Here is a 25,470-nt window from a genome sequence, read left to right on the forward strand (position 1 = left end):
CTAAGAAAAGATATGAGAGCTCAGAACATATAGAATGTAACTGCCAGTAAGGGACTTGGTTGCAAATGAGGTGCATCACATCCAAAATGGAAAAACCAAAAGCATTGAAAGCATCCAGTCTGAACTAATTTGTGGGACCAGCATTATCCACTACCGGGATAGTCAAGGAATAAACCACAAATTTATACATAGTGAAAGCCATAAATTGCCCCAAAATTGGAATATGCTGCTTTTGGTAAATAACCAAACATTGAGTAAGTGGAAACAATGCTGGAGATTCTAAATCCACATAAGTTTGTGATTTCAGGAAAGTCATGGATGCACCCATGTCCACTTGTAGTCAGAACATTTTGTCCATCCCTCACACTTCAATAAACAGTTTGTTATGATTCATAAGCACTGGAGGCACACAGTTAACATCCATTCCATATCTGCAGGAAGCGGCTGGGAATGACACACAGACACCGCATGTTCTTTTTTCCTACAACTGCTGCAAGTCACCCAGCACTCGGATCATACGGACCTGTTACCTTGCACAAATCATTATGGGCAAGATGGTAGTGTGGAGCACTGCTGTTGCTGCATTTGTCGTGATGTGGCACGTGGATGTCCAGTGCAGCCCAGAGGCAACATTTGTACATCTGCCACATTGTCCGCTCCAAGAGAACTGACTGGTGCCCAATGACCAGGAAAGGGAGCTATTGCAACAATATCACACCGAGCTCAAACCAAAAAAGCATGAGAAACATCAAAAAATTAAGCAGTATTCAGCATTTCAGCCAAAGATGGAGTCTCGCACTGTAGTGCGCATTGATGCACCTCTTTGTCAGGAGTCAAACAAGTGATGGCATCATGGACCATAGAATCAGCATACGAATGATAATAAGCATCAGTAACAAACTAACATTTGTGGCTGAGGCTGTGGAATTGGGCCACCCAAGACCAGTAGGATTGGTCAATGATAGAACTCTACATGTGCTGCAACAACATGTATGCATTTACGGTGATAATTAGACTACAAGTTACACATTACCCCAAATGAAAGGGATGCAGGCTCCTGGAGTGGGGCTAACTGGCACAGCAACTGGTAGACCTGAGGACAAATCCATTAGTGACACCAAAAGTGGAGAAGTGTTGCATCACAGTCTTTGGCCACTGCTGAAAGGGCAGTGGACACACAGATGGCACGAAAGCCTGCATAGTCATTGTGCCTGAAAGTTTGTGATAGTGATCGTAAGAGCCTGCTACTGCTCAAGGAGAGACTGGAGCACTGCCTCCATCAATAGATGAACTGAAGGAACAACAAAATAGACAGAGCATGCAGAAGTGAGCGTCTCTTTCATTGCCAATTGTGTCATACTGTAAGAGACAAACAATAGCATTGCCACAATGAATGAAAGTTTACTCTTCTTCCACATACAAGCAAACAACAGTTAGAACATAGCCACAAACATAGCCACAATATAGGTACTGATACAATCAGTTGCTGACAATAAGTATGAACACAGTACAAGTGTGAGTGCCTGTTGCACTGTGCTTATAAAGGGGAGGGCTCCAGTAGACTGTGCGGTGGATGCCATGTGTGCACAAGTCATGTGGTCCATTGTAGGTGGCCAGACCGTGCAAACCGTGTTTGCCGATTATTTAAAATCTAGCACTCCAGGAGCCTATTGCTATAGCGCATATCCATATGCAGGGTAACAGCAGTAGTTAATGTTGTACCTGGGTATTGTGGTAGAACCTCTTGAGTTGTTTTTGCTTTCTTTTATGGTGATATGTCAATATTTTGTGAATTTAGTTTGTGTTCCAGTTCTACTTCTTTATTTCTAAAACTGCAGAAATTCCAAATAGCCTATTAATATACACTTCCTATTCCATGGCATTTGTTCCTGTTGTATGCCAAGGTCATCTTCAATTTATCTGTCCACCTTGCTTGTTTCTGGAGATTCTGAATAATATTATAATTCCCCTATTACAGGACACCAGCTTGTAGCCAGGATAGCTAGGTGGTTGGGCTGCCACCTTTCAGTATCCCAGCACACCTATTTTTCTTTTGCAGTTGTACCCCTTAGAGGGTTGCCTTTACTAAAGTTATGGGTCCAAATTTTGTGAGGTGTCCTTCCCTGTTTTTCATCAAGGTTGTCACCTCTAAGAGTGTTGGTTTCTGTATTCATAAGAGACCCCTGCCCCTGTATGTTGTCAACTGCTCTTCATCTGATGCCTGTCCAAGATATCTGTCTGGCTTGAATGGCTATGCCAGGAGTTTGAGCTCCTGCCAGCATAGCTGTCTGGGCTAGAGCAGAGTACACAAAGCATCTTGCTATATTAGGGCAGCAGAACCCAAGGAGCATGTTGGAAAAATAACATTCTCTGAAAGCCATAGCTTAGAATTTTCAACATAGTTCCAAGCAGTGAGGGAGAAATAACTAAATTTTAACCCCTGAAAAAAATAAGATTTACAATGGGCTGTTTTATATGTGAACATTATGCTGTATTAACTGCCTTGTGCATCACCTCAGGACAAGATAGGATTTATTAGGGCATCTTGAAACAAAACTTTGTTTTACAACCAAGGAAATTCTTCTAAACTGTTTTAATACTACCCTTCACTGTGGAAAGTAACTGTCATATTTCCTCTCTTAAAGCTGGGAGTGAATCTCCAGTATCCTCATAATCCTCATGAGCTGTATGTGGTAGACCCTAGAGTGTGTAGTTAATAGGAGTGTATTATGAAACTTATCAGTTGATTCCAGTGTGGATTCAGAGCATCACTTTATTCAGTACTGTGTAGTACGCCTGGAAGAAACTATATGGGACTTTTCCTGCCCAAATATCACTGTATAGGGAGCCTCTTCAGTATTAACTAAGCATTACTCTAACTCCATCTTGCTTCTTATCTTAATTTGACTCTTTATAGAAAATAATTTTTTTTGGGTGAATATAAGAAACCATCTGAACTGCAGAGAAGATATAACAAGGATTGTAGGAAGAATTGCATCTGCTTGCTGTGCCCGAAGGATACTAGCATCAGTATGTAGTAACATATGCCTCAAAGTAATGTATTGTGCATGTGTTCACTCAGTCATTAGATATGGTATAATTTTGTGGGGCCCAGAGAGACAGACCTCAGGAAAAAATTTGTGATCTATAGAGCACTCTTGGGATAATAATGAAAAAGGATATGTGTGGTCATTGCCTTGAATTATTTAAAGAGTTAGAGATCTATATTATCTCGTGTGAATATATTTTTCAAACATTAGTGTGAATCAGAAAAAATATACAGCACTATGCCACAGACAGCTGTATACCCAAACAAAACACAAGAACCAGTAAGTGTTTGCACCTATAAATAAAACACAATATGAGAACTTGTAATAGTATCAGATACCAGAACAAGACATTTAAAAAAAATTGAAATGGACAGCTTTAAAAGAACTATTAAAGCATGTCTCCTTTAAAAAGTTATTATACAGTCAAATGTTATTTAAATTAAATAGAAATGTAGCAAAGGTCACAACTGACATCAATTTGCAAAATTAATGTAATGCTGTAATGATAACTTTCTTTAGTTAGCTAGGAGGCTGTGTGTTGGTACGGATATGGTACTGTTTTGTGCCACATATTATTTATTGTCCTGATTCCTCTACTCAGTTATTAATTTTGTTTATTGTGTAACAATATTACTATATTGTGATATATTTTGTTTATTGTCTTGATTTCTCCATGTATTTATTAATATTGTTGTTTGTGTTATATATGCAATATGTTGTGTTTATTTGTCATTTATGTTGGTATCTAAATGTATCTGCTTTTTATGTGTACATATCTGATGAAACATGTATCATGTATCAGTACGTGTACATACATCTACATCAACATCTACATCTACCTGGATATTCGGCAAATCACACTTAAGTGCCTGGCAGAGGGTTCACCGAACCACCTTAACAATAATTCTCTATTATTCCAATCTCGAACAGTGCGTGGAAAAAACAAACACCTATATCTTTCTGTGTGAGCTCTGATTTCCCATATTTTATTATGATGATCATTTTTCCCTATGTAGGTGGCATCAACAAAATGTTTTCACATTCAGAGGAGAAAGTTGGTGATTGAAATTTTGTGAGAGGATTCTGGTATGTCTTTTTGACATAGCAAAATTTCCTCATGTTACATAAAATATCAGTAGTGCTTGCTGTTCATGATTCCCATATGAGGCTGCAGTGAACTCACTGCAGCATTTATAGAAGTGATTTCTGAAGCAAAATGTCATTCCTGATGCTGCAGCTGAATTTTATTTCGTTACTGGAGTAGGAGTCTTGAACACCTCCTGAAAATGAAATAAATAAATTTTGCTCATTATTTCTTTATACACCATAGACATGCCTAAAGAGAATCAACCCATGTACCATTTATAGTCATACAAAAATTATCTGAAATTTATATCTTGGCTGCTCATCATTTCAAAAGCTTAAATCCTTTATACATTTTGTGAATCTGATCCACATCTGCTGCACTTCCTAGTCTTGTATCTTAATAATTAACTACACTGTAATGTTTGAGAAAGTCACTGTAGCTCTTAATGATGTTACACAGCAGAAAATATGACAGTAGTAAGAAATATTTGTTTCAGATGTTATATCTGCATGAATCTTTGAGGATAATAGAGCTGACTTTCCTCTATCTTGCTTCTCACAGTCTCTAAAGAGGACATTGTGTGCTATTGTAATATTTCCTTACTTATTGCAAATCCTACAAAAATAAATGATATGATTCTGTATTAATAATGTCTGTTGTAGTTTGCCATTAGATATAACATATAAATTCTATTCACACACAATTATGTTGCAACAAAATGGTTTTGAGAATTTTTTGTGATAATATAGAATTAAAGAGGCAATTAAATAAGTAATGTAGATTTTGGTGAAGGTAAATGTCAGAGATTATTTGCTTGGCAATAATCAGTAATTGGAATAAACCCTATCTCTTGTTGTTCATTAAGAAGTGCAATATTATATAGAAATATGATTAGAATATTGTTTCATGTTAGTCAGCTTATCACATGAAATATAATAATTGAAATATAAGGTGGAAAATATTAATTTCATTTGTGCTTAATTCTTAAAGGAATTCATCAGTGCATTAAAATTTAGAGCTTCAAATTTTGGGCTTGTGAAATCAGTTTTTATTATGTGGAAGTGACAAACCAAAACAACTGTATAGGAATCAGACTGAGATGTGAAATGGTCAACTGACAATAATTTTATTCTTCATAGTTCTTAGCATAGGTGGTTACAAAACATCAAGCATAATTCTCATTAAATGTGTTTATTTTAGCAAGATAAAATTTCAAAGTATATTGTTAAAAACAAATTCAAGACATAGTTTATTAGCCACTTCTTCTAATTGATTACAATTTAAACAGAATCAACTGTAACTAGTTTTGTAACTACTACCCCACTTACTATTTCATCTAAAATAAGGAGCTAGTAATCAGAAACAGCATGTAAATGAGTGTACAAATGTACAATGAAGCATAATTTGTTTGCTTTCATGAAATAAATGTTACCAAAATGGCAGTTATTACATTGGTGCTTGAGTAACATTATTAAAATAAGGTAACTGTTAAGTAGTACTGCTTCTGGATGCAGACAGTGTAAATTTATGATTTAATGCTTCCTTTACTTTATAAGTTATGTATGCAATGTTATGTTCATACTTTGCACTCATATATATCACACTAAGATATGGTAGCATATTTTGGGGGAATACCAGTTTGGCCAAATACTTGTTTGTGCTTCAAAAGAGGACAATAAAGATAATCAGAGGTATGACACACAGAGGATCATGTAAAAAAAGTCTTCAAGGAACTACAAATCATGACTCTACCATGTATCTATATTTATGAAAGTATATGTTTTATGAAGGCACACCAGGAACATTCTTTGTTAAACAGTCAAGTTCATCACTACAAAATGAGAAATAGAGACGACTTTCATAGAGAAAGTCACACAAAAGCTATGTGTCAAAAAGGTGTTCTTTATCAGCCAAAAATCTTGTTTAGTGCACTACCAAAGGGAATTAAAAGTATACCAAAATTCCTCGTATTCAAAAAAGAACTTAAAAAAATATTAATTAGCAAGAGTTTTTATAGTGTCAAGGAATACTTAAATCACCAGCATTCAATGTACAATAGCTTATTTCCTTCATCATAATGACCCAAAATGCTCATAGAAAATGAAATTGTATTAATCTATTATTCTAATTTAGCGTATTATGAATGTTGTTACTCATATGGTTTCATGTTATATGTAATAACATTTTATTTATGGACATATAATTGTAAATCTTTTCATGTCATATTGTCTATGTAAGGCAATATATGACAAATCCTATATCATTTTTATAATGATGAGATACAAGGATGCTAAGTAAATAAATAAATGTGAAATCAGCAGTATTTTTTGGTTGTGTATTTTGTCTTCCATTTCCTCTATGCACAGGTGACAACTTTTTGTTCTTTAAGTCTTATAAAAGTCAAATGTTTATAACTTGGTTTGTGAGAAAATGCACTTTTGTATCTTAAAAAAATATAAGACTGTAACAGAGAGTTTAAAGAAAGTTAATTTAAACATTCATTCTACATATTTTCTAAAAACAAAATCAGTGCAAAGACCTTGGATTGGGTTAAATAAATCAGAAAGAAAATAGATTTAAAAAGTCTGCCATGCAAAATCCTGTATCCATTACCTTCATCATATTTAAAATATCACTACACACAGGAAATTTTTAAATTTGTATTCTATGTTGAAATAAGGAATCATTTAGCCTCTTTAAAACAATATGAACTGTGTGTAAAATTTTTATCTGGTTTTATGTAATATCTGCACATTTGTTTCAGTCTGGAACAGAGCCTAGTTTGTTATTTATTTTTAATAATTTTTCTTGCTAGATAAATATCCTTTAACAACACAATTCTTTGTGAGAAACTGTCATTAAGAACAGTTTTAAATGAAAAGTATTGCTGCAGTGTACCTAATTATGTTATAAAATTTAAAATTTCTTTAGCACTCTACTGGTTTTCCAGAAAAAAATAAAAGAATTATTTGAGTAAAATATCTAATACTGCAGTAAGTTTTGTTACTGGTAATGAGAATTGGAGGTATTATTTATCACATGCAACAGAAAAGTTACGCAGTCACCAGCAAGAGAAATTAAAGCTCTCCTCCAAATAAAGGCTCAGTTCAGGGAAGCCTTATGACATACAATCCATGCTTGGCTATTCAGAAGGGGGCAGGAATTTTGAAGGTTGAGGGTCTGCTAAGGGGGAAGCCCTGCAGGTGCTTACCACCATTGAAATGAACATTAAGAGAGGCACTGTGAACATGCACATTCAGGTTAATACAGCAGTTCTGCAAACATTTTGTGCAGCATGTAGAACTTTTACATTTGTTCTGAAGTAATTGTATCAGTGCACTTAAGTGATAAACAGTTCATGTGTTAGGTGCAATAACAGTACAGCGTTTTATATCTGTTTCAGGATTAATGTAGAACACTGTAAATGAAGCATTAGTAAATATTGCTATTTTTTTTAAACTATGTTCTCACAAATTTAATTTTTTAGAATATTTCAAAAGTACTGTATTGTGTGAACAGAACTTGTTCTTTGTTGTGATTAAAATTTAGGCATCATACTAACAAAGTCGTGAGTTAAGATAATCAAAAGCTATCCCAGAATTATCCTCCTCATGGTGATCTTTTGTGCATAAGACATTTTTTATTATCAGAGAGAACAACACGTGTCCTATTTATCTCGAATTAATTTTTATGAAATCTCTCAGCTTCATTGACTGTTTTAATGCGAGGTGGGAATATTTTATCAGGTAGCTGTGTGCTTCTAACTGTGGGAAAATATGAAAGAAAAGGTCAGGCTTACAAATGTGAAATGGAGGAAGACATTCATATGGCTTCAAATCCATTCTGTTTGACAAGCAACACGTCTGCGCAGTGTAGTCAATAATATTAACTTCCCTTCCCACCCTGCAAACTCTCCTTCTTACCCCTACCTTTTAACTCCCTCACTCTCTTTTCTTTCTTTCTGTCCGTCCCTACCCTCTCTTTCTTATTTTCTCACTCCAACAAAAACACACAGTTGGAAGCATGAGAAAAGTCTGAGGGCTGTAACATCAGTTAACTTCAAGTAAGAAATAACAGCAGCTGTACTATGTGACATTCCTCAATCTGTGGTGGCAGTGAACTTAAAGCAGACATAGTGAAGTTTAATATATTGAACATGATTATTTATTCATAAACAAGAATGATTTTCTATTTAAGAAACAACAACATATGTACATATTTTGTGATGCATATAATGGTGTACAAATACATAGAATAGCAAGTGATGTCACAAGACGATATGGAATTAAAACCATTAGTAGATATGACTGAACTTCAGACGTTACGAACATCAAGCAGCAACTGTGGATATTCTATAAGTGGTCTCCTCAATTCTCTGTCTGGTGTAACTGGGGATCCACTTGTTTCAACTACTGTGGGTTTATTGTCAACAGGACCAATAGCAGCATCTTCAGCTTTAATGGCACCATTTGGATCAACCCCTAAACTCAGTAAGTTGACACAACTATGCTGACAAGAATTTTATCCAAACACATTTATTAGAAATTTAAGTGTAAAATGTACTGTACAAATTGACTTAATTATATGAAGATTTGATAGGGTTAACAATGCCAGCATATAAACTGTTCCAAACAGTTTCCCTCATTGAAGTAAAGCACTCTTATTTATACAAATAACTTGAGAATGTGTTGACCATAAGAGAAAAACAGTATTTGAGAGTGCAGAAACTATTTGGCTCATTTGCAAAATTTTGTATCAGATTAAATACTGGTACATGAAAATTTTATTTTTACATCTTGGCCACATTAACTTCGTATCTTTCTGGGCAGGACACTATTTGTAATAATTTTCTGGAAAAGTATTATTAAATAGCTTCAAACAGTGAGAAAGTTTGTGCAGAAATCATCTCTCTGCATTGAGTTATTATGTTCAAGGTTTCTCATTTCCTTGAGTCTTTCAAAATTTTAATTAATTTCCTTTTATTTAAGAAACTGTAAACCCAATTTTAACATACACTATACTTTTTTCACACTTCATAAGGCTCTGCAAACAGTTTTATCTCCAGCACTGTATTACATGTTAGTACTGGCATTCATTGCATTAGCATTATTAAACATGGAGTGGATAAAGAAAGTAAAATGTTAATTTGGAGAAGTATTGTCTTATGAAATAATTTACCATCATTGTTAACTTACGCACTTGATACTCACAGTTACTTATTGTATGTAATGTATGTAGCAGCACATATTTTTGAATTAGTTTGCAGATGCTTGCACATTGCTGTCATGTGGCACACTGCTTCTAAATAAGCTAACAAACACTCCCTTCCATTGAACATTATTTGGTTAGATGCAAATAAAGTTAGTAGAACTTAATTTTGAGTAATGTAATTAGGTACACCGAGGGCCTTAAGAAACTCAAGCTATTCTTCAAAGCAGGTAGGCATTATTTAGCATATGAAATTGTTATTTCACCTTGTTTAAAATCTTCCTCTGTCAAAGGAATGCAGAAATATTGAAAATACACTGCTGATCTTCATAACTTTAAATGTTACCTGTATGTCAGTTCTAACTATAAAAGGAGTATGTTGCTCTTATTTTGAAAGTTGTAATTGAGAGTTCATCTCCAAGGAATTTATTCAGTGCTTTCAGTTATAAAATGAAACTCTTATCTTGGTAATTATCGATAGTAGGAGAAAACGAATTCTCATTTAATCACTGCGTCTAATAAATTTCATTTTCTACATACATCTTGAATTTACTGCTTAGCATAAATAATGAATTTTGTTGAATTTTCTGTGATATCTGATGTGTTTATAAGACTTCACAATGCTGCATAAAATGCAAATAAATTTGTAATTAACAGTACAGGAATGCAAATTATTTAAATTTAGAAAACAGATAGCAAATATAAACAGCACTACATACATATAAATGTAAATGCAAGATTAGCAACAAGTAAAATGTATTATCAATATTTATTCAGGAGCAGTGGTTAAGAAGTGTAAATAAGTGCATGAGAATAGTGCATATGCATTTTACGTTATATACTTTTGAGAAAAAAGTTTTGCTGGCCCACTGTCAGGAGTTCAGTTGTTGTGCGTACCAAATATGTCTTACACTGAAATATTCCACTTGTCCTTTCAGCTGATTTCAATATTTTATAAAGTCAGTCTCAACAGATGTATTGCAAAGAATCATCTTCATTCAAACTTGAAATCCTGAAATACAATTTTATTAATATGAAGCAGGTATTTTTGTCTATAATTTCTCATTTGTCCATGCTCTTCATTTCTATATACAATCTGTGAAGAGAATTTTGAATCTGAAGAAATTTAAATTAGAAGATCTAAATGTTATTACTTGAGACACAAAGAGAGGATGAGCAAAGAATGTTGGTTGGTGCAGTATAACCAAAAAATGGTGAGCTAATTATTATGATTTCCTTACTAATATTATATAGAGGAAAAAAGAAGTAAGAGAGAGAAAGAGCAAAGGTTGGACTGATAACTAACTGAAACAAGGGGGATAGTAATAGTAGATGTTGTATTATACATTATGTAATTATCCTACACTATAAGTTCATCAAGATAAACACTCATAATGTGTAGGAACTGGTGTTAGGAACATGCAGGTGCTCCATAGATCCCCATGCAAAGGACAGCTTTTTGGGATGTGGAATGTCTTGGTAGCTAAACATATTCTATAAGTGTTCATACCTGCAAGTTTTTCTTCTAGTGTTGTAATCGAATGCTGCTAATATCTTATATTAATAAAAAATTCTAACTGTACTAGCATGTACAGTAAGAAGGTCTTGGTATTTTTTTTAGATGGGGGGAGGATAAATAGAGAGAGAGATCATATTATACACTTCATTGCTGCATTTAAATATTACCAAATTACAGATTTCAGAAGTGCAGTTATTTCTATATAGTAGCTAGTTCATAAGGTGTATCCTTGATTTATTATTGAGTGTGTGCTTGCAGTCTTCTGCCATGAAGTCTGCTGTCTGCTTGTTAAACAATTGTATCCCATTATGTGTCTCCTTCTTTGAATACAGTGTCTGAGTAAACATAGTTTTAATTCCTAGTGTCAGGGTTGTGTGTATCTCAAGTCATGTCCATGTTTATGTTGATAGCCAAAAACCTAGTTAAAGAGTAAGTGAATTGCTGTTCAGTGTTATGGCATTCTTTATAAAGATATGAGTAAGTGTTTACTTTTATCTTTGAATAATAACATCACAGCTTTCATTTGTACAGTAACAAACAAAAAAACTGCAATTTGAGAGAACACAGCAAAAGAAGTTTTAAGTGTATGAAGAGTGAACAGTAAGTTTAGGAGGAAAACTAGAACTAATTTTCTGCAGAAGATATCAATGTGGTGTTCAAGTTAGATATTAATTTACTGCTTACCATGAAATCAAGTATTTCACCTACAGAATTTAATTTTTGTTTTTGGAATGAAGAATTATCACTCCACTCTCATTTCATAAGAAGCACTTTAACATTTTCAAGACAGAGCCGAGTCTCAGAGACATCACATTTTAATTTATGACTTCTTTGCTGCAAACTCTATTGATACCAAATTTTGCAGATAGTATCCACGTATACTACTGAATGTACCTGCAAACTTATATCATTGTATGACTTGGGGTTTGGGAGATATGATATTTATTGCTATGGGACAGTGCCTGAGTGAGAATTTGGCCCCTCTCAAAAGTTTTAAAAGTGTATAGTGATGAACTCACTCTTTACTAACAGTTTTTGAATAGATTTCAAATATTATGGGCATAAACGTAAAAAGGAATTTCTGTGAAGCTGTACTCTTTTGAAGAATTTACTGAAACTGGTCCTGTTGCTCTTATTGCAACATATTTTTAAAACACATGGCTTAGTTAATTATTTACTTGCACTTGTGTGCTGCATAATTTATTTTATCATAATTTGCTGCACCCTCTAACAGAATTGGTTACTGGGATAATAATTGATTATACTCAAAAGGAAATAGATTTACTTGTGCCTAAAATGTTGATAATGACTATATCATAAAATCCATTTGAATAGGTCAATAAAGAAAGAAATTTAAGGTCATTCTAACAACTGTAGCAATTTGTTATCTGTACAGAGAGTAAAGTCTATTTGTAATATGGTCCGACACTTGCAGATTCTTAACAAATCTTGGAGTACTATAATCTGTGCCTGTAATGTTACTACAACATCTACAAGCCACATCGTGGAAACTTATAGGTATTAGTATTAGTAGTGAAGAAAGTGGTATACAATAATATTTGAAGATTCTAAGTTGTTAAACAATGAAGTTGAAACATGGTGTAGAATGTATTCATAGCTGGAAAGTGTTGTACCAGATTCTGGCATTATATCAACCTTCCAAATTAAGGTGATGAAGAGTGGACCACAAAAATGTAACTATTATCATACTGTTTTCCTAGTGAGACAATTTTCTAATTTGTCTTCACTCTTTATTTTGTTCATTTCTGCACTAATCTCTGTGTTTCTGAATATTCATATATCATTGGCATACCTCTTGCTTAACATGAATATGTAAAATTATGAACATGTGTTACTCTTTTCTTTGTTGAAGTTAAGTTTAAAGTCATTGACAATAACATGCTTCAGTTTTTGGCTTTGGTTGAATTCTTGGTAGAGATGATACATTCCTGCAATACTCTAATCTTCTTAGAAAAATGTGAGTGAGACTAATGACTTCCATAACTGGGAAAAATATTAATGTAGTCCCTTATTACTTGAACATCACCTCCAGGATGCTGCAAGTGATTTATATTTGCCAGTGCCATCATTGGGACATATACACTACTGGCCATTAAAATTGCTACACCAAGAAGACGACGTGCTACAGATGCAAAACTTAACCGACAGGAGGAAGATGCTGTGATATGCAAACGATTCGCTTTTCAGAGCATTCACACAAGGTTGGTGTCAGTGGCAACACCTACAATGTGCTGACATGAGGAAAGTTTTCAACTGATTTCTCATACACAAACAGCAGTTGACCGGCATTCCCTGGTGAAATGTTGTTGTGATGCCTCGTGTAATGAGGAGAAATGCGTACCATCACGTTTCTGACTTTGATAAAGGTCGGACTGTAGCCTATCATGTATGCAGTTTATCGTGTCGCGACATTGCTGCTCGCGTTGGTCAAGACCCAATGACTGTTAGCAGAACATGGAATCGGTGGGTTCAGCAGGGTAATACGGAATGCCGTGCTGGATACCAACGGCCTCGTACCCCTAGCAGTCGAGATGACAGGCATCTTATCCACATGGCAGTAACGGATCATGCAGCCACGTCTCGATCCCTGAGTCAACAGGTGGGGATGTTTGTAAGACAACAACCATCTGCACGAACAGTTCGACGACATTTGCAGCAGCATGGACTATCAGCTTGGAGACCACAGACAGGAGTGCTTGTGATGGTGTACTCAACGACGAACCTGGGTGTACAAATGGCAAAATGTCATTTTTTTGGATGAATCCAGCTTCTGTTTTAAGCATCATGATGGTCGCATCAGTATTTTGTGACATTGCGGTGAATGCACATTGGAAGCGTGTATTAGTCATTGCCATACTGGCGTATCACCCGGTGTGATGGCATGGGGTGCCATTGGTTATACGTCTCGGTCACCTCTTGTTCGCATTGACGGCACTTTGAACAGTGGACGTTACATTTCAGATGTGTTACGACCCGTGGCTCTACCCTTCATTCGATCCCTGCGAAATCCTACATTTCAGCAGGATAATGCACGACCGCAAGTTGCAGGTCCTTTACGGGGACTTTCTGGATACAGAACATGTTTGACTGCTGCCCTGGCCAGAACATTCTCCAGATCTCTCACCAATTGAAAATCTCTGGTCAATGGTGGGCGAGCAATTGGCTCATCACAATACGCCAGTCACTACTCTTGATGAACTGTGGAATCATGTTGAAGCTGCATGGGCAGCTGTACCTGTACACGCCATCCAAGCTCTGTTTGACTCAATGCCCAGGCGTATCAAGGCCATTATTATGGCCAGAGGTGGTTGTTCTGGATACTGATTTCTCAGGATCTATGCACCCAAATTGCGTGTAAATGTAATCACACATCAGTTCTAGTATAATATATTTGTCCATTGAATACCTGTTTATCATCTGCATTTCTTCTTGGTGTAGCAATTGTAATGGCCAGTAGTGTACCGCCTCTGACAGTAACTTTCAGCTTTTTTGCTATTAAAGAATGTACAATGCACAACATGCTATAAAAGAAGTTCTGGTTTTTCTACTTAGGAGTAACATGTCCAATATATTTCCTGAAAAATTTTCTTCTACGTACAATTCCATTGGCATCATTATTTTTTGCTTATTTTTTTATTTTCATAAATATGTAAATGACAATGAACACCATCTGAATATTTTAAGTTGGTTTATAAAATTTCATGAAAATATTTTTTCCTGTCATCATTTACTTTCTGTATGCAGTTCCATCTACATCTACATGGCACTTGCACAAGTTCAGCTGATATTACTTCCACTTTAGTTGTAACATGCAGCATTTAGACATTTTCCAGAAATTCTTTTCCATGATTTCTCTTGTCTCTTCATTTTTCTTGTGGATCAGTAAAGGATCACATTGTTTCCTGCATGTCTGTGTACACTTTTGTTGCTGCTGCTTTTTTTCATTGCTGTCCAAGTACAGCTTTTTATTTTAATACTTGTGATAGTCATTTAATTTCTTAACAGTTGCTTTTTCATCATTACTGTTTTGTTTGTCACTAGGAACATATTTGTTACAATTTTTGAACAGAGCAAGCAAATATTCATTGAAAGGCTGTAGTTACTGTTTCTCTGATGCTACCTTTACAAAAGTATTCATACAATAGCGGAGGTTTTAATGTCATTTGATTTAGTCTTAACTGAGAAAAAACTACAAAATGACTCTGGAATTCAAAAGAGTGATAATTGTAGTAGTATATACACTACTGGCCATTAAAATTGCTACATTTTCACGCAATCTGGGTGCACAGATCTTGAGAAATCAGTACCCAGAACAACCACCTCTGGCCGTAATAATGGCCTTGGTACGCCTGGGCTTTGAGTCAAACAGAGCTTGGATGGCATGTACAGGTACAGCTGCCCATGCAGCTTCAACACGATTCCACAGTTCATCAAGAGTAGTGACTGGCGTATTGTGATGAGCCAATTGCTCGCCCACCATTGACCAGAGATTTTCAGTTGGTGAGAGATCTGGAGAATGTTCTGGCCAGGGCAGCAGTCGAACATTTTCTGTATCCAGAAAAGCCTGTACAGGACCTTCAACATGTGGTTGTGCATTATCTTGCTGAAATGTAGGGTTTTGCAGGGATCGAATGAAGGGTAGAGCCACGGGTCGTAACACATCTGAAATGTAATGTCCACTGTTCAAAGTGCCGTCAATGTGAACAAGAGGTGACCGAGACGTGTAACCAATGGCACCCCATGCCATCACACCGGGTGATATGCCAGTATGGCGTTGACTAATACACGCTTCCAATGTGCATTCACCGCGATGTCGCAAAACATGGATGCGACCATCATGATGCTGTAAACAGAACCTGGATTCATCCAAAAAAATGGCTTTTTGCCATTCGTGCACCCAGGTTCGTCGTTGAGTACACCATCACAGGCGCTCCTGTCTGTGATCCAGCGTCAAGGGTAACCGCAGCCATGGTCTCCGAGCTGATAGTCCATGCTTCTGCAAACATTGTCAAACTGTTCGTGAAGATGGTTGTTGTCTTGCAAATGTCCCCATCTGTTGACTCAGGGATCGAGACGTGGCTGCATGATCCATTACTGCCATGTGGATAAGATGCCTGTCATCTCGACTGCTAGTGATATGAGGCCATTGGGATCCAGCATGGCGTTCCGTATTACCCTCCTGAACCCACCGATTCCATATTCTGCTAACAGTCATTGGATCTCGACCAACGCGAGCAGCGATGCTGCGATATGATAAACCACAATCGCGTTAGGCTACAATCTGACGTTTATCAAAGTCGAAAACGTGATGGTATGCATTTCTCTTCCTTACACAAGGCATCACGACAACATTTCACCAGGAAACGCTGGTCAACTGCTGTTTGTGTATGAGAAATCGGTTGGAAACTTTCCTCATGTCAGCACGTTGTAGGTGTCGCCACCGGCGCCAACCTTGTGTGAATGCTCTGAAAAGCTAATCATTTGCATTCACAGCATCTTCTTCCTATCGGTTAAATTTCGCATCTGTAGCACGTCATCTTCGTAGTGTAGCAATTTTAATGGCCAGTAGTGTATGTTTCAGTGGCTGTTACTTACGTGGAAGGTGTGAAAGATGTCTGGGACTGACATTTACAGATAATGAAAGTGGAAGAAGTGGTGTATGGGAATGAAAGGACTGATCAACATATGATCTTGTTCATGGAGGTTTCTAAAAAATACTGGAAGATGAAAGAAGGTATAATGCATTAAATATATATTTATTACACTTTTGCATACAGGAATAAATAATAATCAAATTGTTGTTTTTGTGTTAAAAGTGTTTAAATGGCTCTCAGCACTATGGGACATAACTTCTGAGGTCATCAGTCCCCTAGAACTTAGAACTACTTAAACCTAACTAACCTAAGGACATCACACACATCCATGCCCGAGGCAGGATTCCAACCTGCGACCGTAGCGGTCACGCGGTTCCAAACTGAAGCGTTTAGAACCACACAGCCACACTGGCTGGCTAAAAGTGTTTAGTTTAAGTGAGAAAAGAATCATCAGAAAAAGGGTGTTAAATCAAAGATGCTCAATTGAGTATTACCTTGAAAGAAAATGAGATTGTATTTCTAAAGAGCAAAAAAATTCTTAAATATTTCGTTACTGTAGTGCAGTTAAAAAGTTAATGAGCTATAATTGTGCATTAATAATGTATAATAATTGTGGAGTAAGTATGATACATAAATTTATGAAGTGTGACACTAATACACTGATATGCACCACTTAAGGACAAAAGTAATTTTTGCATGTCATGTCACTGTCAAGTAATATCGGTTGATGAAATCTGGACCATAATTAGAAACATTTAAGTCTTCACAATTTGTGATGGTCCACTGGAGATTACAAAAGGCGGGACGTGGTTCTTAATAGGATGTGTGCTCTCTAAGGACAGCAGTGCATGCTCTGTGATGTGCTTCAATGCTGGCCACAAAGCTGGTAAGAAGTTCTTGTGGTAGGATTTTCCATCCCCCCACCAGTGCACTTCACAACTGCTGGATGTTCATTGGTACATGTTGATTTCTGCAATACATCTCCCCAATGCATCCCACATATGCTCAATGGAATTTAAATCTAGGGAATGGGCAGGTCAGTCTTCCCACGAATAGCCTGTCGGTTAAAGAGCTCCCTGACATGCACAGTTTAGTGATGTCGCACATAGTCATCCATATAAATAAAATCAGTGCCCAGTGCACCCCTAAAAAGACCCACATTGAGTAGGAGTATTGTGTCACAATAACATTGATAGGTGAGCCTACTGTATCAAAGATTTGGAGCTCAGTACACTCATGAAATATTATACCTTCCAACACCATAACACCTGGACCACTAAAACAATTGTGTTCAGCAATGCTGGACGTGCCTTCATATGGAAAGAGGTGGAAACTTGTAATGTACACTTGAAATTGATGAATATGATTGTTTTGATGATCGAGGTGTTACTATTTGTGGAGGTATAACATTACATGGACAACTGACCTCCAAATCTATCGATGCTCATTGGTCAATGTTTTTGTGACAGTGTGCTTCTTCCTTATAAGTACTTTTTCAGCATCGCTTTTGGCCCTGATTTCTTATTAATGGATGACAACACACAAACCACACCAAACAGCGTAGGCAGGAGGACTTGGAATGAGGGGATATTCCATGAAGGGACTGGCCTCCCTGTTCCACTGACTTAAATCCAATCACAAATGTTGGAATGTGTTGGGGAGATGTATTGCAGCACAGCCACATGCACCAATGACCAATCAGCGTATTTTGAGGAGGTGGTGTCCAACAGTTCGTAAATATTTGAAAAATGTCATATTGCTGCCTTCAGCTGCTGGCCGCCATCAAGCAGTTGTCAACTGCACTGGTGGAGGAATGCAGTGCTCTGCCACAAGAACTCCTTACCTATCTTGTGGCCAGCATCAGACCACATGCAAAGCATGCTTGCCATCTGCAGTCATGATATTCCCTATTAAAAACCTTGTACTATTGTTTTGATGTCCATGGGACAATCATGAACCACCATGACTTCAGCATCATTATTATCTTTAAATAAAAGTGTCCTTTCCATTCATTTCACTTCACTCTGCACCAGCAACAAATCTACTGTAGGGCTGACTAAAAATTCAACTGAAGACACTGTTTCACTTGTTCAGGGCAGTTATTTTGATAAAAGCCCACTGTTGAAATTGGTTCTTTCTGCAATCAATGTCAAAGTAATAGTCTGAGCAAATTCCAAATTGCCACTTTTAGATTTATCTGAATCAATGCAACTGTATGGGGACTTTTATAAATAAAGCTTCACCAGTCTTTTGGTATTTTTTGAGACATTGGGCCGCTATACATAAATATGAGATATAAAATTACACATGATGCACTTGAACTCTGTTTCTAATAAAATTTGATGTATGATCTTCTAATATCAAGTCACAGAATTTTATGCCAAGAGGCAAATACCCTGGAAATCATTTGGTCATTAGAAGTTAAAGCAGAGAATCTTCAACCCAGTGGTTGTTCTTACCCTTGCTTTCATTTGACTTACTCTGCCAGCTACAGGGGGACTTATAGTTTAATATGTTCTCCTAATCACAGTCTTTAGAATTTACTGTGTGATAAAACAGGTTGCACCATGTGAATGTAGAATTGGTATTTTATTAGAAGGAGATTTGTAGAAAATACTTCCAGCCTTTCCAACTATATATTATTAATACTTTTTTATAACTAACTGCCAAAAATTTGACTAATAAACAGTTGCAATATTTGCAGAATACATGCCTAACAGACAGTGTACACTAAATGTAGTCTTATGGAACATGAAGAGCTACATGTTTTAAGTCTGTTCGTAAACCATGAATGCACATATCACCATTTTTTTTGTTCCTTTATCAGTGTTAATATAAATTACCAAGACTTAGAAGCATCTCACAGGTAAGCAGTGATGTGGAACCCACACAGATATGATCCTCCCTGACCTTCTACCATCCTATGCCTCCACCTCCTCAACACACAACCATTCTCTTTTCTCATCATCATCATTATCATCAACATCAGCAGTTCTCTAGAAGGGGGCTTGAGGAGATGCTCACTCCTACCACCTTCTGACTCACTTACTGACCCAGAAACATTATGGACTATTGAAAATGACTGCAGAGTCAAAACCAGTTTAGCTGAGAAACAAAATTTGTGAAGGAATTGAGTGACAGTTTTGTAGTCAAATTTTGTGAGTTCATGGACACTCACTGCTAATAGCACAGCAAATGTGAACAAATGCACTGTAATTTTACTTACATTCCCAAGTGTCTGTGGGGCAGAAGTATTTGTTCCAATGAGTAACAGTGTAGCAAGAACAAAACTACAAAGTTGTATAACAAATTAAGAAAAAAAGAATTGCGTATGGCATACACATACACAACATGTGATTTTTGAGAAGATGACATACAGCCAAAATATCCATTGTTAAGTATTAGATGTAAGTAATACTACTTTCATGGGAGTATAATGAAATACAGAATAAAAGAATGTGACCATATAGCTGTGTAAATCACAAGAGCAACATATGTGAGTATAATATTGTTTGTGGACTGCAATGTAAAATAGAAAGTGGTACAAAAATTAATCTTAAGTGCTTATGCCAAGAACGTCACATTCGTATAATACAGCCTATGAAACTGTATGCCATACATGTTTCCATTTTTTTTAAAACTGGAATGCAACGCTATGGTATTTTTTGTATACTTTTACTGTTTGGATCACATATTTCCATTCCTGGAGACAATTCATAATGATTTGTTGCTGGACTGAAACTAGCTGTGTGAGTAAGACTACAAATTTATGGGAAACTGACACATTTTATTTTAAGAAATACCATATGTTGACTTCATCTGGTAGGCAAGAGATTGAGGAGCTATGAAATTTGTCGTGAATAAGCCATTCAAGTTCAGAGAAAATAATGACATCCACAATTACAACACTAGAAGAACAAATTACTATCATTACTCTTCAATAAAACTGGCTTTACCTCAGAAATGGGGAATAATGCTGTTACCAAAATGTTCTGTCACTTATCCACTAATATTAAATGTGTGACATATATCAAACCTATATTTACAACAATGTATAAGATAGTTCTTTCTGGGTAACTTCTTGTATTCTGCGAAAGAATCTTGATTTATAAAATTTTGGTGCATTTAGCGCAAAAGTATTACCGGTACATACATACTTCTATTATTAAGCCAAATATTACTTATGAACACAACAATAAATAGTCAGCCTATAACCGTATTTATACACAGATTAAATTAATATACTATAAATTTACTCATTTTGTGTTACTACAATACACTGTGCAAGTGATCCATGGAAGATGTCATTAATTAATTAATTAACCTCTTTCATAACAAATATTATGTGATGTGCTGTGAATCTGTTTTTTTCCCCACTTAAATTCATAATCATGTCCTAAATATGAAAATCTGGCAAATACTACTTTTCCGATCCTCGTTTCTTCTAAATTGTCTCCACATGGCCCACTATCTTCCCGCTGCTGAAAACTATGAACATTGTGAATAATAGATTAATGTATTGTTCATAGTTTATGAGAAATTTTATTGTATTACAGAAATCTGTTAATGTATGTATGTCAAGTAAAATAGTACTAGGATGCCATATGCAATGATAGACTGAGAGATAGGCTCTTTAGGGAATACACATTTATTTTCTTAGTATTTTTCTTTTCTCATCTATAAACAAATTAAATGAAGATAGTGACAATTCATGGCATCCAACAACAAATTAAATGATCATAGTGACAATTCAGGGTACCAAACAAGTTTAAGACCACATTGATGCATATTGACCTGAAGATGACAGTTTGATAGGGACTATATGACAAAAAATTTAAATATGATTGTGTTAAGAAATAAATAATTTTCTTAAAGAAATACAGCAATCATGAATGTTTTCGCACTTTGTAAATGAAGTATCTTCATGACAGAATAGAGCCTTGGTAGCAACATAATTTATGCCCTAATTTGTGATCTGTATACAATCTAGGCAGATATTAATTGTTTACTGTCATTTTTGTTATTACTTTGTGCCCTTCATAGGCAAAGTTGTCATAGCTCTCCAATTTTCTTAACTATAGGATTAACTGTGCCTTGTGTATCTCCATTAATAGCACAGGCACTACTTTTCCTTATTTTAATGACTATGCAATAAATTTTGTTAAACTCTTCCTGCAACACGTAGTGGCTGCATGGTTTTAGGCGCCATGTCACAGATTGCATTCAAGTCCTACCTTCAGCATGGGTGTGAGTGGTGTTCTTAGCATAAGTTAGTTTAAGTAGTGTGTAAGTCTAGGGACTGATGACCTCAGCAGTTTGGTCCCTTAGGAATTCACACACATTCAAACATTTTTAAACTCTTCCTTGTTTGTTTAAAATACTGAAAAACATTTTAGAAATTTAAGTGATTTAGAAAATGACATAGAAGTACACCCAGAAAGATTTTTCTGAGAAAGCTTTCAATGCACAGTGGCAGAAGCATATACACTCCTGGAAATGGAAAAAAGAACACATTGACACCGGTGTGTCAGACCCACCATACTTGCTCCGGACACTGCGAGAGGGCTGTACAAGCAATGATCACACGCACGGCACAGCGGGCACACCAGGAACCGCGGTGTTGGCCGTCGAATGGCGCTAGCTGCGCAGCATTTGTGCACCGCCGCCGTCAGTGTCAGCCAGTTTGCCGTGGCATACGGAGCTCCATTGCAGTCTTTAACACTGGTAGCATGCCACGACAGCGTGGACGTGAACCGTATGTGCAGTTGACGGACTTTGAGCGAGGGCGTATAGTGGGCATGCGGGAGGCCGGGTGGATGTACCGCCGAATTGCTCAACACGTGGGGCGTGAGGTCTCCACAGTACATCGATGTTGTCGCCAGTGGTCGGCGGAAGGTGCACGTGCCCGTCGACCTGGGACCGGACCGCAGCGACGCACGGATGCACGCCAAGACCGTAGGATCCTACGCAGTGCCGTAGGGGACCGCACCGCCACTTCCCAGCAAATTAGGGACACTGTTGCTCCTGGGGTATCGGCGAGGACCATTTGCAACCGTCTCCATGAAGCTGGGCTATGGTCCCGCACACCGTTAGGCCGTCTTCTGCTCACGCCCCAACATCGTGCAGCCCGCCTCCAGTGGTGTCGCGACAGGTGTGAATGGAGGGACGAATGGAGACGTGTCGTTCTCAGCGATGAGAGTCGCTTCTGCCTTGGTGCCAATGATGGTCGTATGCGTGTTTGGCGCCGTGCAGGTGAGCGCCACAATCAGGACTGCATACAACCGAGGCACACAGGGCCAACACCCGGCATCATGGTGTGGGGAGCGATCTCCTACATTGGCCGTACACCACTGGTGATCGTCGAGGGGACACTGAATAGTGCACGGTACATCCAAACCGTCATCGAACCCATCGTTCTACCATTCCTAGATCGGCAAGGGAACTTGCTGTTCCAACAGGACAATGCACGTCCGCATGTATCCCGTGCCACCCAACATACTCTAGAAGGTGTAAGTCAACTACCCTGGCCAGCAAGATCTCCGGATCTGTCCCCCATTGAGCATGTTTGGGACTGGATGAAGCGTCGTCTCACGCGGTCTGCACGTCCAGCACGAACGCTGGTCCAACTGAGGCGCCAGGTGGAAATGGCATGGCAAGCCGTTCCACAGGACTACATCCAGCATCTCTACTATCATCTCCATGGGAGAATAGCAGCCTGCATTGCTGCGAAAGGTGGATATACACTGTACTAGTGCCGATATTGTGCATGCTCTGTTGCCTGTGTCTATGTGCCTGTGGTTCTGTCAGTGTGATCATGTGATGTATCTGACCCCAGGAATGTGTCAATAAAGTTTCCCCTTCCTGGGACAATGAATTCACGGTGTTCTTATTTCAATTTCCAGGAGTGTATATTACTTATATCAGTGAAAACTTTATTCACCCAAGAATTCCATATAACATCACTGAATGAAAATAAACAAAGTATGTTAACTTACTGGTTTGTTTCTGTCTAAGAACTTCTGAAATATGTTTTTTACCTATTTAATTTCATAAAAAAGTATGCATACCCAAAAATTTTGAAGATCATGCCTTATTCAATAATTTTTTATCAAGCAAAAATATTTATTGCTGGTGTTCACTTTAACATGTAGAATTTCATACGTTGCATTTTTTTTTTTTTTTTTAATGTTAAGAGAGAGGCCATTTAAAAAAAATCCTGTTTGGTGTGTTAACATTTTAAATAGCATATCACTTAATATTTGTTATAAAAGAGATTATATGGTACTGGTAGACAGAAAGATAGCATTTATGTATGAAGTACATTAAGTAGTTTCAATGTATATAGAATGCAGTGTTAAAAGTAAATAGATACCCAAACTTTGTGTATACAGAAACACAGCTGAAAGACACTAAAATCATGTTTACTGAAGTAAAATGAAATCAAAAACTGTACTTTATGACTTTTAGGGTACTGGGAGTCATTTCAGAGCACAAAATGCCATAGAATAAATTTCACATTCTTAGAACCGTAAGATGTTAGTATCAGAGGATACAATAAGATTTAACAGTTTGTACTTGAATGTGTGCAAGGTAAGTTGAGTGTCAGCAAGCATGTGAAATAATTCTGTTGGTATGAGTCAGGTGTCAATTAATAAAATATCCATTACATTTTAATGCACTGAAGTGGCAGCCCTACTTTCCCTGATTTCATCAAAGTGAGGTAGAAAGATGTATCCTATATTGTTAGTGGCATGTTCCATAGCAGAAACTGTTTTCTGCTTCAATTGTTTGGTATATTGAGCCAATTTCTAAGTTAAATGCAACATACACAGTCACATTTGTGTGTGCTGTACCACTGAAAATGTCCACATTATCGTAATGGTAGCAGCTAATCTTCAAGGGGTAACAATCTTGTAGAGGAATTCTGAGGTCATCCTCAAACACAAGTACTCACACCTCAATACACAGAACTTCTCATCCCACACAAACCACAGACCCCCTCCTTTTAGCTTCTTCCTAATATCCACAAACACAATCATGTTGGCCATCCTGTAGTTGCTGACTTCAAAGCACCCACTGAACATATATCTGCCTTAGTTGATCAGCACCTGCAACCTAAGTACAAAGACTTCCCTCCCATATAAAGATACTAACCATTTCCTAGATTATCTGAAATCCGTGCCCGCAACACTCCCACCACACACCTTGTTTGTCACCATTGTTGCCACCTCCCTCTATACCAACATCCTCCACATGCATGGCCTGTCTGCTGCTGAACATTTTCTCAGTCAGCAACCACCTGATTCCAGACCAGTGACATCCTTCCTACTCACCTTAATCAACTTTATACTTACCAATGACTACTTCACCTTTGAGAGGCAGACATACAAACAGATCAGGGGTACAGTCATGGGACCATGGGACCCAGGATGGCTCCTTCCTATGCCAACCTTTTCATGGGTTGCTTGGACAGGGATTTCCTGGGATCCATGTCTTCAGCCCCTGGTTTGGTTTAGATACAATGATGACGTCTTTACCATATGGACTCATGGTGAGGCTGACCCGTTAAAATTCCTGCAATCTCTGAATATCGTCTCCAAGTTAAATTTCACATTGTCCTATTCTGAATCCCATACCAATTTTCTTGATATTGATCTCATCATCAATGAAGGTCAGACACACACTTCTATCCACATAAAACCTACTACCAAACAACAGTACTTATATTTAGACAGTGGCTATCCTTTCCATATGAAATGTTTGCTCCCATACAGCGTTGGCATTTGGGGGAAATGTATTTGTTCAGATGCAGACTCTGTACTGCAATACATCACCATTATCACCTCAGCCTTCACTGGACTTAATTACTCCACCAGGCTAGTTCAAAAACATATTTCCCAGGCCATCATATCCAATCCTGGTACTACTGATTCCTCCAAAAAACAGCTTCGAAGCACACCACTGGTCACTCAATATTATCCTGGTTTTGAA

The 25,470-nt window shown here is 37.1% G+C and overlaps 1 protein-coding gene across 2 annotated transcripts in view; it reads left to right on the top strand.

The window, feature by feature from the left end:
• Positions 1–7,664: 7,664 nt before the first annotated feature.
• The window catches only part of LOC124555313 (homeobox protein aristaless-like), a 128,246-nt gene continuing 110,440 nt past the window's right edge, over positions 7,665–25,470 (top strand). The window contains exon 1 of one of the 2 annotated variants that reach the window (XM_047129187.1): positions 7,665–8,627. In XM_047129187.1, the coding sequence (XP_046985143.1) occupies positions 8,402–8,627 (226 nt within the window). In that variant the 5' untranslated portion in view covers positions 7,665–8,401. Of the gene's footprint in view, positions 8,628–16,507; positions 16,620–25,470 lie in introns of those variants that run through there. The other variant, XM_047129188.1, reaches the window with a different exon arrangement.

The sequence above is a fragment of the Schistocerca americana genome, chromosome X (genome assembly GCF_021461395.2).
Source record: "Schistocerca americana isolate TAMUIC-IGC-003095 chromosome X, iqSchAmer2.1, whole genome shotgun sequence".
NCBI lineage: Eukaryota > Metazoa > Arthropoda > Insecta > Orthoptera > Acrididae > Schistocerca > Schistocerca americana.